The sequence below is a fragment of the Carassius gibelio genome, chromosome B5 (genome assembly GCF_023724105.1).
Source record: "Carassius gibelio isolate Cgi1373 ecotype wild population from Czech Republic chromosome B5, carGib1.2-hapl.c, whole genome shotgun sequence".
NCBI classification, from domain to species: Eukaryota; Metazoa; Chordata; class Actinopteri; order Cypriniformes; family Cyprinidae; genus Carassius; species Carassius gibelio.
Window position 1 is genome coordinate 31,051,048 of NC_068400.1, and position 17,176 is coordinate 31,068,223.

At 37.9% G+C, this 17,176-nt stretch overlaps 1 protein-coding gene across 1 annotated transcript in view; it reads left to right on the forward strand.

The window, feature by feature from the left end:
* Positions 1-334: 334 nt before the first annotated feature.
* The window catches only part of LOC127957071 (neuronal tyrosine-phosphorylated phosphoinositide-3-kinase adapter 1), a 33,318-nt gene continuing 16,476 nt past the window's right edge, over positions 335-17,176 (forward strand). The window contains exons 1-2 of the mRNA XM_052555431.1: positions 335-1,100; positions 15,680-15,926. Coding sequence (XP_052411391.1) covers positions 15,742-15,926 — 185 coding nt within the window. The 5' untranslated portion in view covers positions 335-1,100; positions 15,680-15,741. The remainder of the gene's footprint in view (positions 1,101-15,679; positions 15,927-17,176) is intronic.

Below are 17,176 nucleotides of genomic sequence, written 5' to 3' on the forward strand. Positions count from 1 at the left end.
CATGCAGGAGGTCATGTACATCCAATTATAATACAATGGTTTGTGGGGACTGAGTGAGAGCAAGAAGGGAAGTGCCTAAATTTAGGGAAATATATGAATGAATGAATGAATGAATACTAAGCGTTTCTTGATGTTGATAGATGGTCTGTGAAAGGTTTAGATTGGATGAGTGTTGTAATTTAGCCTTACCTCTTCAGGTGAATTAGGTTGTGACGAGTTACAGTTGGTATTTATGCCTAGATCTTAAAACCATACAGGCTAAACACAAGAGTGTAAGTGAAAAGAGAGATTATCATGAGAAAAATAATGCAGTGCCTCGGTGTTGCTGGTGGAGCATTAGGGTTCGTTGGAGCGCTTGCTGACAGACTGCTTACGTCTGCACAGAGCGAACGCGGACAAAAATTGTAAATACGTGCGTCGAATCAGCTGTCAGAAAGGTGGAGGCAAGGGCAGGCATAAAAATGTAAACGTAACAGCAGCATAACAACTGTCGGTGAAATTTATATTTAGTATGGCGAGGGAAGACAATGTCTCCCTTCACAAAAACAGCAGCACGATACAACGTCATTTCAGGAGAGCGTGGCGCGCATCAGAACGGAATCAGTAGCTCGGCATCTGCTTCTCCGGTGACCGACGAGCTCTAAAGCAAGAATATTAATATTAATATCAGCGCGAAGCAACGTGTCTGTTTAACTGCAGGCGCTGCATTTATTACCGTGAAGTCGTCTCCCGGTTAGCGTGCACTAACAGACTGTATTTGTGAATGGTATGGGCCTGCTTTGAACGGATATTTTTTCCCCTTCCCTAACGTCGCAGTGAACTGCACCATGGATTGCAAAGCGCTTTCTCGTCGTGCTCCGCGCGGAGGGTGAATGGGGATGAGGATGTTGTTTACAAAAAGCAGCCAGCCGTCAGCGAACTGATGCTCGGTCTCCTCGCATAGAATTTTACATCTAATATTTTATGACACGGTTGGAAATTACTGTCAACTCCGTCTTTCCTCTATGAAGAGGGCAATGTCATCGTCAGCAGACCGGCGTGGATTTGTTGTTGTCTGATTTTACTACTTGTCCTCTGCAATTCGACTTCACACCGTTTATGTAAGTCAAGCTATTCTGCACCATATGTTTTCAGTACACTAAAGGCGGATGTATTTAAATCATACGAATTGTGACGAAATTCGACCTCAATTGGTATTGACTTGTGTGTGGAAATATAATTACAAACACCTGGGAAAGGCTAGAAATATGATCTCCCACAGAGGAATTAACCAAGCGCTATTGCGTGTTAAAGTCAATATGAATCTTTTTTTCATTAACAACCCAATGCATGTTTGTATATTATTTTGCCCTGAAAACAGTTGTCATGTAAAACCAGTCGTTTATTTTGTTTTCGCTATCACGACTGTTTATAGTTTTTAAAATGAAAAATGTTTCGATTGATCGCGCCTACACCGTCGATCTTTTATCCACAAAACCCGGCCTTGTTCTTAAATAATGTCAAAGAGTAAATGTGTAAAGGCAGGTTGTAAAGGTTTGTGATCATTTGAGCGTATATAAGTGACGCGTCTTAAGGAGCGTCTTCAGGTGCCCGAGTTTTAGAGTTCGCTACGTAAGAAACGAGCCTTCAAGGGGAGGCTATTTGTGAGATATGTAAGTAGGCTATGTGAAGGATGTAGCCTTTATCTTGAATACATTTAACATTTTCACTATTAGACATTCATAGACTTTGGTAATCAGTGGTGTAACCTGGTCTGTTGTAACCGAGAGGGTCTCCAGAAATATTCGTCTCACGTAATGTCTGCATGAACCTCGCGTGAATGTGGCATCAGAATGCCAATGGCACGTGCGACAAGCTACAACTGCAGCCAATTTTATTAGAGTCGTGATGTGATAGTAGATGGGAGGCGTGGCTGCGTGCGCGTGTATGTCTCTGGCGTGAACCTGGACGTCTCCGGACCGGTCTTGTGTATTCCCTGGAATGATTAATAGGCTAATAGCACCAAGTTAGACTGCCCACTGGAGACATTATTCGCGGATTAAAATCAAGAGAGGCGGGTTGAGCATGGGGAAAGCCAGTTAGGCTTGGAGGTGTAGACTGAAGCCTACACTGCAGACTTGAGGAGACCAGCCCCACCTTGTCTGGAGGCTTTGGATACCTTCTTACAAGGCATTTTAGCAAAGGTCTAAAACAATAATGGCCGAGGTTTTTTTAACAGTTAGTCAGGAGGTAGGACTATTGATTAATGATTAATTTTGCTGTTATGATACATTTTTTTTTTTGGATTTACCTCACATCAGTACAGAAAATACATGCTGCATATGACAAGACCTTCAGTCAATCCTTCAACTGATCAATCAATTTATCAAGCATTTGTAACATGGTGGATTTCCCTTTTGGGAGTGATACATTAAGTCCTGGGTGTGTTCTCAGTTTGGAGTTAGTGTCTGTGTGTGTGGCTTATATAAATACAAATGTTGAATATTTGTATTAATGTATGGACATACTTTATGAAGTTTACATTGGATTGATTTGCTGAATCATACTTGCACATGCATTTAAATTTGCTTAGGCTAAAACATTTCGATACGTGTTATACATTTAGCAGAATTAACTTTTGTCACAATAGAAATAATAAATATAGTGTTATAACTGTATTGTTTTAAAATGAAAAATATTATATATATATACAATTTTTCAATTTATTTAGTCATTTATCAGATGCTTTTATCCAAAGCGACTTAAAGATGAGGAAAACTGAAGCAATCAATTGTATTATTAAAATACTAAAAACAGATACAATTTTATTTGAACAACATTTGCCCTGTAAAGTGAGACCCCCTGCAGTACCACCACAGACCCAGTGTTAAAGATTCCTGTACTAAAAGGAAATGAAATGAGTATATGGTGACCTATACTCTGACTTTGTGCTCTGCATTTCACCCATCCAAGTGCACACACCCAGCAGTGAGCAGCCAATGCTGCGACACCCGGGGAGCAGTTGGGGGTTCGGTGCTTTGCTCAAGGGACTCACCTCATTCGTAGTATTGATGGTGGAGAGAGCGCTGGACATTTACTACCCACACCTACTCTAACACACGACCGTTGGGTTACAAGCCCAACTCTCTAACCATTAGGCCACGACTGCCCCCCTATTAAAATCTATAGCAACTTCACTCAAATACATGCAGCACAATAAGAGTGACTTCTAGTGGTGGGTAAGAGAATGCCTACGGTCTCTCTGTCTCCCTGTCTTTAAGCTCCCATGAATTTGTTTTTGAAATTTGATGAAACAGCATATGACAACAGCATGTGAGAAAGAAAGGGGGAGCGCAATGAGCAAAGAGTGGAAAGGCTGAATTAGAATAAGTGTAATAAGATAATGAGCAGATAGTTTTAAAGACTGTGTAATTGGAAAATAAGAGAATAGAAGTGCAATTGTGAACAAGGTAGAGAGAACATCATATGATCTTAAGAGACTTAAGGATTTAACAGGAGAGAAACCGAGGATAAATATAGTGTGTTGGACAGAAGGAGAGACTGTATGTTTGATTAGACTTTGATAGATGTTCCCTTGTAAAACTCATTTTTCGGGTTGGGCTTTAGTTCTGTCTATCTGTCTGGATGATCCAAGCTCAGGCTTTACATTGTAGACTTCCCGAAAGGGCGGCATTGAATTTTTATGGTAGGTTTGCATCTGAGCAGCAGAATGATGTCTGTTTTAGGCTTAAATCAAATGAGATGTGGGAAGGGTGGGTGAAGAAGTACTGATGAATAAAGATGAATGTTTGCTAATGTGATGCAAGACAGAATTATTAAGGGAAAGCTGGGATAGATGTACATTAGAATGAACCCTTCAGGCACTGAGGCTTACTGTATGCTTGGAAGCAAAGTAGCAATCCATGTATTTCACACTAATGTTCAGTTAGCATTTGCTTTAGCATACTAATGCAAAGCATAATTTGGTTAGTAGAGCATAGCACTTTAATGTAGCACTGTAAAGTAGCGCTCTCAGGCATTATGGTGTAGTTTTAAGCACCCTTAATCTGACACCATCTATATGTGGATTTTCTATGTACACATACTTGTCTGTCTTTGGAGTTATTGTTGTAGATACAGAGAGAGCATTGGAGCTCTGAACATGTTTTGCTTAGGACTACAGGAAGAGAATAGTAAAGAATAGAAGCGGGAGAACATGGAGGAGAAGAGGCCAGTATCACTTGGGACTTTCACTGGCAACATCAATGTTTCAGATTCAATAGAGCATAGCTTGTACACAGACTGAGGGAACAAGAGGGAGGACATAAAATTTTCATGGTTTAAGTTAGATTTGTGGACCTGGTTTCTACTGAACTTAAAAGCAACACAACCAGAGACGTTCACAACACCGTCACACAAATTGTGTTTTCTAGGTCCAAAATAGCTTCTGCTACGTAAAAAGTCAAATATCTCATTCTGTCTTCCACTTGGTTGCACAGTATGTCATTTCTGTTAGAGAAACACTTTCAGGTCAGAGAGTCTAAACGCTTTTAGCATGGAAGGGGCTTTGGAATGGTTGTGCATGTGTGTTTATATGTGCTAAATTGGAGGAGTGTCATGTGGCTGGATCTGGCATCTGTCATCAGCAGGCACTGTGTTGCTGTGAACTGGGGGAGTCCTTCACAACTGGGGCAGAGCAGGTTACCACATACTTTGCTTATTTTATTTATGGTAGTGATTTCTATCCAGAAGTGCATGCGCCTAAAAATTATGGTTTTGCTTTAGTGAACTTATAGAACAGTGTAAATTAGTTATTTAAAAAACAGTTATATAAAATAACAATGTATCCATACTTTAAAAAATTTAATATAGGCTATTATATAATGAAACTTTTTTTTGTAAATAAATTACTAATAGTAAAAATGTTGTATATAATGTGCAAGATTTATATAAAAGATGTGTGTGGAATAACTTCAGATATTTGTTACGTGTGTGTGTGTGTGTGTGTGTGTTAATATTAATAAGTATTCTATTTAATAAATTTTAAATATGTATGTGTGTGTGTGTGTGTGTGTGTGTGTAAAATTGTATATTAATTGTATATTAATCTATGTGTGTATCTATGCGTGTATGCATTTATTATAATTGATGCTTATAATGCATTCAGAAGTAGTGTATTGTGCACTTTTTTAGTAGGCCTACTGCTATATGAACAAAAGTGTGCTAACATTTGGTTTGCAAACACTTAAGGTGCTTTTTATACAGCAGTGTTCTTTTTTTACATAGTAGCAGTTCAAATATTTATTGTAGCTTTAATATCAACTTATGACATTAATGTAATTAAATTGAATATAAAACAAACCATTTGTCACTGCCAGGGCATTATAGTTTTCATAGAAAATATAGAAAATATTTTATAGTTTGCTATAAAAACAAGTTATGCTCAGAGTCCAGAGCCTTGATCATAACATTAGAGATCTGCACGATCGCGGGACCCATCGCAGCAGAGTGTGGCGGGGATAACACTTGATGGACGGATAGAGACTCGTGTGTGCAGGATGAGGGAGAATATTTAGGGTGTGCTCACACTATGCTATCCTAACTGTCCTGGAGTGCATTCGACCCCCAAAGCCTGGTTCGTTTGACTAGTGTGATCGTTCCTTTTAGCAGTCCCTGCCTCGGTTGGAAGAGGTGGGCCAGAGCGCAGTTCAGTTAAATATATATCAGTGAGTGTAAGCGTTAAACGCACAGGAGTACAGATCTTCTGATACCTACTGGATGATTGCTTGAATATTTCTGAGCGGCAAAAAGTGATATCGAAAACGTCCTATTTCCAACTTGATTACAAGCTCGTTGCATTCTTTTCTGTTAAAAATAACAGTGGACAGTAATTTGTGAATGTTTATGCTTAGCCTAAATAATTTGATCAGGATCCCCTCCTGTGGCCCATGATTTGTCTGTATGTGTATTCAGAGCCAGTGAGCAACAGACTTTTATAATAATAAAAAACTGTGTTAACGAGTGATTAAATAATTGTTAGCATTAATCACTTGTGTTTTTTGGAAATTCTGTGCAGAAGATGTGTGTTAGTGTCCTCTACTGTATAATAATGAAAACACATATTCTAGAAGTATAGCTTAGATATATTTAGAGTTTTTGTAAGATAAGTCAAGTATACTTAAATATACTTGATATACCATGTCATTTTAAGTATATAAAGCCCATTTCTGAGAAGTACATAAAAAGTAAACTAAAAGCACACTTTCCTATTTTATAGTTTAAGAAGTATACTAGCACACTTGAATAAACTTCTTTTTCGTAAGGGAATCTCTTGGTTGAATGAATTAGACATCAAATGCATTTTTACACTGGTCGCTACCTACTGACATAATGTATCATATAGGCCTACAATCTTTACTTGAAGCATAACGAGTCCCAAAGGTCAGTTAACCATCTTGAATGAGGCTGATAGAAATGATGGCATACTTGTGGGTTTCTGATGAGGCTGTGGGTGTGCATTGTTGGTTGTTGTTGTGTGTAAAGCAAGTATGTGTAGGTGAGCAGCCTCTAGGTCTCAAACTGTGAAAATATTTGTGCTTCTGTCATTACAGCTCCCACCTCCTTGTCCTCATCTTACCTCTGTACACACATAGACACACACACACACACACACACACACACACACACATATGAGCAGTCTTTTGTTCACTTGTGTACACAGCACATGAAACAGATGTGCAAGAATACAGAAACACTTACACCATACACAAAGCAATACTCAAAACAAAGTCTTCCCTCGGGATGAACATGTGAAGGGGTCCATTACTCCACCGGCTGCCCCAGCTTAGCATGTGTAAGTGTTGCTGTGTGTTTCTGTTTGCGTATGTGTTTGTACATGTAGACATCTACCTGTAGTATCATGATGCTACTTTTATTAATCCACATATTTTTTTTTCTGATTGTATTAAGAAGTGCTTCCAAATTGCACATGCAAACACACAGATGCTACAACATAAGAGTGTGTTTCCTTTTTTACATTGTCTTGCTTTCGCAATTCAGGACGCATGTGAGTATGTTTGCTTCACGTGTTTGCATATGCGTTGACATGCGTGTGCGTTAGCATATGTACTGGCTTGCGTGTGTATGTAGCACGTCACCTTGATTACTGCAGATTCCAGTGAGCATGATGAAGCCAAGGGCACACTAGGAGGAAAAAGAAAGTGAACAAGGGAAGGAGTAAAGCGAAAAGGAGGGGGAGAGGAGGTCAGTGAGTGCTTCCATGAATAAAGTGAGAGAGAGTGAAAATTGGATGCGGAAAACAGGAGAAGAAGAGAGCGGAACAGCAGTGGAAGGGAGGAGTGATTTAGAATTGTGATGAGGAGATGTATTTTGTCATCTTGCAGAATAAGGCAAATGCTGGTAATCCCTGGTGATGCTGCACTTTGTTTCGACAAAACACACTTGGACACATGTTCAGAGGAGTGCTGCATGTGAGGAAGCGGTTGCTCCTCCACAGTTCCTTGCTAATTGGCAGTCTGCTGCAGTGCTTAGTGTGTGATTGCTTGTGTGTATGGGTGTTTTCCAGTCGGTGCAACCAGACACAGCTATCCTCTCTATGGAGCTGGACAAATAGACTGCAGGTTGAGTGCAGTGGGATTCTGCTTCAGCTGCCCAGAGATGCAGTATATTCCTTAAATTCAATGTGTGAGAGAGCAAATTGTATACATAGACAGAGAGAAAGCAGGTTATTTTTAGTCCAGACTTTATTAAATATTCATCATTTGTTGAGAGTGTTGTTGATCTGTGGTGAAGGTTTGTGTGTTTGGGTTTGGCAGTTGAAAATCTGGAAAATCCCCACCGTGATGGAAAAACAAATGTGTGCATGTGTTATGTGAAATAAAATGTGAAACTAAAAATGTGTATAGTGTCAGTGTGAGTGCTGGAGACAGAAAGATCTCACCTGTCTAAAAGCTGCGATTTCAGGTGATATAGGTGTTGCTGTAACTGACAGACTAGAGCAGGGTTTCCCAAACGGGGGTTTGTGAAACCTTGGGGGTTTGTGAGGGGAACTGCAGGGGGTACATGAGTTGATGAAAAGCTGGCATGCAGGCAACTTTATTTATACAGCACATTTCATATACAGTGGTAATCAGAAGTGCTTTACATAAAAGGATTTAATTTAGTCATAAAATAAACACAGCAGGTATATAAAATTGAAAACAACAGTAAAAGAAAGTAATTTAACGAGTGATTAAAATTTTAAATATATTAAAACAGTTAATATATGCATTTAGGAACGCACAATTCAGAATAACCATAACAACATTTCAAATGCTGTGGAAAAAGGACCCCATCCCATAGCAAATGACATGACTTTTTATATGCATATGGAGGATTTTATTCGGCAAATGCGTTTCCATCTATTATTCGCATGGACACTTTTTTGCACAATTTATAAACCACGTTCAATGAGCATGCAACTTCTTTTGCGATTTTGCATTTCCAACACTTGTTTCTGAAGTGATATTTCAAAATGCTCATTAAAACAGGGTGATTAAAACATAGCTACTGACATCCATTTTAATAGACAAAAAAAGAAGCAGTAAAAGAAAGTCATACAGATTTGGACATGACAGCGAGTCAATGACAGAATAATTTTTGGGTAAACTGTCCCCCTTAAGTTTATATTGTGTTGTTCCACACATTGCAGTATTGAAAACTGTGTGTCTCAATTACAGTACCTGATTTTGCACAGAACACACATTGCTAATATATGCACACAGGTGCTGCGGTGTGTATGCACCGGCTGATTTCCCTGTGGGTGGCACTCCCAGCATGCATGTGTCCCGGCTTGCTTCAATCATTTATCCTGCTTTTGACTCCGTCCAATGACAGCTCCGACTGATTGAGTTGCTGAGTCTGTTAAAAAACAAAACTGAAGTCCTAACAGATCGAGTAAGTTTGCTAAAGGAAAGCAAAGCGAGCATGCACACACACAGAGAGACTGGAATCCTACAGTGTGAGCATTGAGCTAGAAGACGAGAGATGGAGACAGACAGAGAGAGAGGGATGTGGACGGCAGTAGACAGTGTTGCTAGGAGACCGCACACAGTGACTGGTGTGAGAGACATGGTTTCACATCCCTCCCCCATCCTTACAACACACTTCCTTTCTCTCCATCTGTTTTTTATGCCCGCTCCTGCATTCATTGTCTCCATATTCTCTTCCATCCATCTTTCTGCACTTGTCCTCTTGTCTGTCTGCTCATGTCTGTCTCTCTCGCTCGCTCTCGTTCTCTTTCACATGCTTTCGTCTTGCTAAGCACCTCCTGCCAGACTCTTTAACCTTCCCCAACCCCTCAAATGTGGTCTCCTCCCTCCTTCCTCTTTTTCTCCACCTTTCTATCTCTACTATTTCTCTGTGTCTGTCTCTAATTCACCTTTGTCTGTCTCTCTCATTCACACTGGCATTCGGCACGAGAGAGCTCTGTGGTTCTGAAGTGACAGGAGAGCAGCCGCCAAAAAGCGACAGCTGGCCGGTCACCATGACAACAGCCAGGTGCAGTGTAATGGGACAGGACAATAAGTGAGGGACGGCTTATGTGACTTCACACACAGATTTTGGGAAGCGCTGCAAAATCTGCCATGCAAATACATGAGTTGACCGAATTTACACATGCAAATATATATATATTTTTTCTGTCATGTCGGTGTGATTATTTATGCAGTGGATGTATTGTTGTGTGTGTGTGTGTGTGTGCGCGCAAATCCCATCTGTCCCTGAGCTTTAATGATCTGTGTGAACTGACCTTATGACCCAAACATCTATATAAACAAGCTTGTATGTCTTAAGTGGTTGTTGCACCTGTAATGGAACGCTTGAAGGAATATTGTATTCTTAAGTAGGTGTGTGAAAACATTTATATACATAAATGAGGAATGTGTGTATGTGTCTTGAGGCTCCATGTGCAATCACTATTGATATAATACAGCAGAGTCTAAAAATATAAAACATTGAAACATTAAAAATCGGGGATGCAAATTTTTATCATTTGAAAGAACAAGCTAAGAATCATTATAACCTTAAATGATTAAGAAATGTTTCAACTTCTGCAGTATTTCTAGGTCACTAATCAAATAAGTAATTTGATCACACGACAGATGGTCTGATGGTCTTTCCTCCATTGAAGCTCAAGATATCATCTCAAATCATGCCAGAGATTTAAAGTAGTGTAGTGCCCTTTGAAATTTTCAAAATCAAATTCAGTTCTTTCCATTTATATTTTTCTGGATTCCATTTTTTGTCAGTTTACATTTTTCCAGACTCTGTTTTAATGGTTTAAAATTTTGTTATTCAAAAAAATGAATTTGTCTAAAGACTAAAATGTCTGATTAATTGAAATCATGAAACATACAGAATTTACAGCAATTTATTACAGGTTTGACAAAAATAAAAATTTTAAGGCCTTATGAAATTATTTTTTTCCCCTCATATTCAGTTTTATTTCTTTATTTTTTTTATATTATTATTTGTTTGTTTTTAAATACTGTGTTTTTTCCATTACTTTGGTTGGTGCTGGTTATAATATTTGTTGTGTATTTATTTACATTTTTCTGTTAAATAAATTCTGGTAAATATTCTTTTTCTGGTAAATATTCCTTAAAAAATAATATTTTAATAATAATTATAAGTAGTAGTAATACTATCATTACATTAAATAATATATTTGTCATAATTTCTTCAAGTTAACTAAACTTTTATTTTGACGGGTTGTTTATTGTATATGATAAAACCATATTTTTCTCAAAAGAAATGGTAAAATCCTCAGAGCACCTCTAGAGTTTAGGTCCATGGGTTCATGTTCTCACAATGAGGCGGCAAAGGCTGAAAACTCTGTGTAGCACTGTGCAGTAAATGAAACAGTGTATCTGCGCCATTCAGTCACACAGAGACACGCAGAACATGCAGGATCCATATTTAAATTCACTTAACAGACACTAGACCATATTGCATATTGATTTATCTTTACTGACCTACCTTTGATTCATCTATCCCAATATTCTCCAAATGTTACAGTATATTGTAAATTTCATTTTCATGACTGGATTCTACATCACAGAAATGATAGGGCCCTAACTAGTAGTGTATGGTATGCGGATAAGATTGGCATTAACAAAATGTCTTATGTTGTTGTAATGAAATATGCTAGAAAAGATATGTAAATGTGTCTTCAATAATGCTAAATGCAGTATGTTTATGCTGAATTACACTTTTGTGATCAGTATAGGATCAGTTATAGTATTAGACTCTGTCACTTTCTGCATGGTTTAAAAATTGTATCTGGGATGCTATGTTTATAATAGTCTCTGTTTGTAGTAAAGTAACTGTATCTGTGTTTTCTCAGGCTATGTGTTCTGTATAGTGTCTTATTCCATGTTGCAGAGATTATTGATCTTTGCTTAGTGTGGCATCAGTCCTGGTGTTGGCTTTGTGAGGAAAAGCTTGGATGGGAGTATGTTCATGTAATCCCACAAGGTAAAACAATATCCACACTTCCACAACTCTCTTGATTATCTGTCTGTCTTACCATAGTTATAGCCTAGGGGAGCTTTCATTGATTCCCATTCTCAAGTATCTCTATTACACACTAAAATAAACCTGTCTTCGCCCTCCACAGCTCTCATGTGTGCTACACAAACATGCGCACTGATCAATACGTGATATGATTATGTATGACAGTCCCTGTGTTGGGTAGGCCTTTGGCATAAATTTCCGGTTCAAGAGTTCACACTCAGATGTAAGAGAGCTGTAATGAAGAATTTGAAAAGGGAACATCAAATCCATTGACATGACCGTCACATTTTCTTTATCTTGAGTTTGTTTATCTGTTTGATTTTGTTAGCAGATACTTTCTACATAGATAGACACACAATAAAGCACTGAAATCATGTTAAAATTTCTTGAGACTGAGCTTGAGATTGCAAAAAAATTAATAATGGAAAGATAAATCCTTTAGTTAATCTTTAATGCATAAACATTATTAACTGATGCAGTATATTTGTTACAATAACACTGGTTAATAAAAATACTACTGTTCATTGTTAGTTGTTAGCTCAGATCCATTCAAAATTATAAGCATATACAATTTTAGATTTTAATGTATAAGTAAATGTTGGGATTAACAAAAACCAAGATTGATAAATTTTAGAAACATTATTCATTATTTGATATTAAGTGTTGTTAACAAATGGAAACCTAGATAGATTTAATTTCTGAGGTTGCAGATACATATGTACCTTGGGATGAAGGTCAATGACAGAAATCTGGTATAGAAGCAAATTAAAAAAATAAAAAAGGCATTGATCCCTATGTTATTCAAGTGCTTAGCGTGTTGAAAAGAATAACCCTCTCCAACTGACTTGTTTGTTCCCATAATTCACAGAGAACATTATGTTCAGGAAGAACAAGATATTACAGCCTGGAGATCAGAAGTGTGTGATTGACAGTTTCAAAACCTCCAGAAGAAGTCGAATATTTTCTCATCTGAGAGAGTCATCTGTGGACCATGCAGTGGGTGTTAGTGCTGGTGGAGTTGCAAATGATGGCCACTTTCAGAATGTTTCTCTTTGCCTTTGTGTTTGTTTCGGCAGTGAGTGTAGAGGGCAGGAGGGTGTGGGGGTGGATGGAGGAAGATAAGGAGGTGGAAAAATGACATATATTACAGACCGAACTGTTCATTCATGTGTCTACTGATTTGTGGTGAGAGAAACTCAGGAGAAATACTGTATGGACAAAGGTGTATGTCCTGAAGTCTACAGTGGAAGTGATTAACATGCTATACATGAACAAAATTTTAAAAAGCTAGATGGTCTAGTGCTCTTCATTTTATTAACGGTTGTTACTATCAAACGCACTATTACACTTTATATGCTCTGTACCTTTGACTGTTCCACATGTTCAGATAGAAGTAGGGAAAAATACTTAAAGTTTAATGCCCAAAAACAATACAGGAAAAACTTAAAACTGTCCATGTTTTTGTCACTAAATACATTTAGTTATAGCACTTCTAAAAGACACTGAGGGTAATTGTTTCTGTAATGGTTACTGATAATTTTGTCCTTTGTTTAATTTTTTTCATTCATTTATTTATAGTTAACTGATTTGTTGTGTTTTTGTTGTTGTCTTTTGCTGCTGTCTTGTCTTGCAATGAGGTTTTAATTCCCTGTGATCCAGTCCAGGCCCTCTTCAAGACCAGGCCTGAGCACATTAAAGGGATAGTCCCCCCCCCCCCCCCAAAAAAAAAAATATGTCATTAATTACTCACCCTCATGTCGTTCCAAACCTGTAAGACCTTCGTTCATCTTCAAGAACACAAAATAAGTTTTTTCCTGAAAGCTTCCTGACCCTTCATAGTCAGCAACACAACTAGCCAATCAGGACCTAGAAAGGTAATAAGGACATCATTAAAATAGTCCATGTGACATCAGTGGTTCAATTATAATTATATGAAGCTAGGATAATACTTCTTGTGTGCAAGGAAAACAAAAACTTTATTAAACAATTTCTTCTCGCCCATGTCCATCTTCACCATGTGTTCACAAGAGTACCACAACTCGTGTGTAGTTCTGCTGACACAGGAGCCGGAGTTCTGATGTAGAACCCGGAGTTGCTTTGCCTTGTTTACAAGCAGACACACTGTACATAAAACTTTTTTGTATTTCGACAAAAGTTTTACGAAGAGGATGACTTGCAATTTTTTGCCCAGCCATCATTATTTGAACCAGAATATACAGACGATAAACTAAGAAAGATGGATGTTCTGCATCAGAATGCTGGCTCCTGTCAAAGCCGGACTGGCTTGGTTTTGTTGATTTAAAACTGAGCTGTCCTGGCATATCTTGTTAACTATAAGTGGCTGAGCTATTAAAACCATATAGAAATGTAAAAGTCAAGGGTTTGTCTAAATCCTGCTTCTGAAAGCTACCTTCCAGCAGAGTTTATCTTTAGTCCCAATTAAACACACCTGAACCAGCTCAATCAAAGACTTCAGGATCACTTAAAACTTTCAGGAGCAAGATTGGATCCCATATGCAGTAAGCAGTGTTGAATGACATTGGAAGTTTGGTTAACAGAAATTGTTGACACAGGAATGCTGAAATTAGTTTCCATCATGTGTTGGTACAATGTCTTTGTTTCGATGGTTTGATCAGTTTTTCTGTTTTGTCTCTTAGGTATCAGTAAAGTGTCAGTGTAATGCAATTTATGTTGTCGTGGATAAAAACTTTGCGTCATTTATTATATAAGCCGTATACATCTATGACGCTGTATTGCTCCATATTCGTCTCTAGCTCCCCTCTACTGTAAGATCTGACCCAGTTTACAATGAAGTTTAACTCGCAGGCATGGGTTTAATGAGTAATTATATAAATTCATTCATTTTTCATTCATAGCTCTTCCGTGTGTTGGGCAAAGACTGGAAATAAAACTGCATGTGCCTTCCAAATAAACTACCTTCGGTTGTGCGTGACTTTATAAACTGGTTAGTGATGCATGACTGCCTAAGTGGGTGCCTGGATGCACATGAATCATTTTGTGATGTGTTTGTGTGTATATTAAATGTGTTTGTTGTCTAGGACACTTAAACTGTGTGAAAACATTCGAGTCCAGCTGTATTCCTGTTACATAGCAATACTGCTGATGCACTCAACGTACACATATCTGCACATTCAGCAACATACTCAGCTAACCCACTCACCTTCTTCTCGTCATTGCTCTCTATCTCTCTAAGTCCCTATCTCTCTCCCTCTCCTGTGCTTTCTCTTTCTCTCTGTTCTGGAAAAACACTGGAAAAGCACAGCAGTTGACAGCTGTATCCTTTTTAGCCAATCAGAACTCTCTCGTAGTACCCAGCGCTCAAACTCTGAGCACTCTGTACAATATCTGCCCCACAACAAGCAGCTCGAATGCGCTCGCTTGCTCTCTCTTCTTCTCTTGCTAGCTTGTTCTGTCTCCTGCCAAAGACTACATGTGACAGGCTGCATTACAGACTGCAGATTTACACAGGCACCGCTGGGGCAGCCCAGGGGCCTGTGGCCAACTGAGCCACTCATACTTACTCAGATCTTCCTCTCAAAGATAGAGAGAGAGATGGTGCATGCCCTTTACAGGCCACTGTGATGAAGACGAGAATTTAAGTGCAGTAGTGATGATTCCAGGTCACAACTTAAGAACTTTCCTTCCTTTTATACTATATGTGTGATGTGTAAATGTGCAAGACAGATCTGAGGGCGAAAGTGTGAAAAGTATTTTAAGATGATAAGAGAATAAAACACAGTGTTTCCCAGCCGGTGGGTTGCAGGTCTGGTTTATATATATATATATATATATATGTATGTATGTACATGTATATATATATATATATATATATATGTGTGTGTGTGTGTATTTACTGAGAAGCGCAGTCAATCATATATTGTACATTTTAGTTAGTTTATTTTAGTAAGCACAAAAACAGGTAGAAAGGTTATTTTTATAAATTGTTTGGTCTAGAGAACGCGGAGTAAAGTATCTGCGCTGTGTTAATTATTTCCATTCAGTTTGGACGGTTGGGATTTTATGTTATCAGAAAGAATGGAATGAATTTGCATACTACTGAAAATGCAAACTACTAACCAAATGCCTGCATTTCACTCTTTTACAGGTAACTGGGACGAGGGAAAGCTTTGAAATCCCTCCCCCTGCTCCTAATTGGTCTTCTATACCATGAGCTTTGGCTCCGCCCAGGATGTGGCGGTGGAGAATTTCCTGCGTGACATAGAGAGGCGGGGCCAGTGGCTGCACTGTGCTGTTATTGGCTGTAAGGAGGAGCATCCCCGTGGCGACATGAACCTTTTGTACCGCAAAAGTCGACTGGACTGGAGGCACAGAGATCAGGAGGGCAAGAAAAGGTAAAAGAAAGAAGGAAATCTCTGAGCTTGCTTTAAGACACCGAAGGAATTTGTGTGGAGAGAGAAGGATAGAAGGGGTTATGGAGATGCCTTCCAGAGCTTAAATAAAAGGTAAAGGAAAAAAGAAGGGAGCAAGGGGAAGATTAGTAAAATCCTAACTCTGTAAGGAAGGTGAGAAAAAGGTTAAACTGAAGGAGAAGAGTAGAATGAATAAGATTATTAAGGAGAAGAGAGAGAGGGATCAATATGGATGGATATGACACAATTAAGAGTAGCCTTAACTCTGAAATAGAGACATTTGTATTTCATATTTTATGCAAAGTATCCCAATCTTCTTTCACCCTGAGATACAGAAAGATTGGAGAGAGTCAGAGAGAGCAGGATATATTACAACACAATCTGCCCCTCTGTTGTCCAAGTACATCAGTAGACAGTAGAAGTATAGACAAAAACAGCTTGAGCGTTTGAAAACAGAATTCTTTGTCTGATTATCTTACAAATAAATGCAGTTATCCATATCAGTTTATTCAGGTTTTTATTTTTAATATTTACTGTAATCATAAAATAAGTTATAAACATAAGTTGGTAATAAATAAGTTACTTTTTTGTTTATTGTTGCAATATATATACACAATTTGATTGTCATTTATAGAAAACAACACTTTCATCCATCTGCTGATAACACCAAATAGGTTATACTATTTTGTCTTGATAAAACGGTAAAAACAACTTGTAAATGCTACAAGTGAATTTAGGCATCAAAATGTATGTATATATATATATATATATATATATATATATATATATATATATATATAGATAGATAGATAGATAGATAGATAGATAGATTTTGAGATTAACTCAAGATTAGATTTAATAGAATTATTAAATTATTAGTGCTTTTATTTTAAACTGTAAAGTGTAAGTGAGCAATAGATCATCAGAGTGGTATTGAAAATGTTAAAATTTGAGAAAGGGGGCATGAACAATAAAATATAGAATTATCGGCTGATATCAATAACTTGAAATCTCTTAATAATGCTCCTTAAAGCAAGGGCATTTGATTACAGCAACTTAAAATATCTAATAATATCTCATATTTAACTGATATGGTATCAATATAATGCATCCTAAAGAAAAACTAAATATTCCTTTTTTGTTTTCTATGTATTTCTCTGTCCCTGCTTAACATTAGTCTGGGGACAAATGTGCACTCTTTTTAAGACACCTTATACCTTATATGAAAGTCT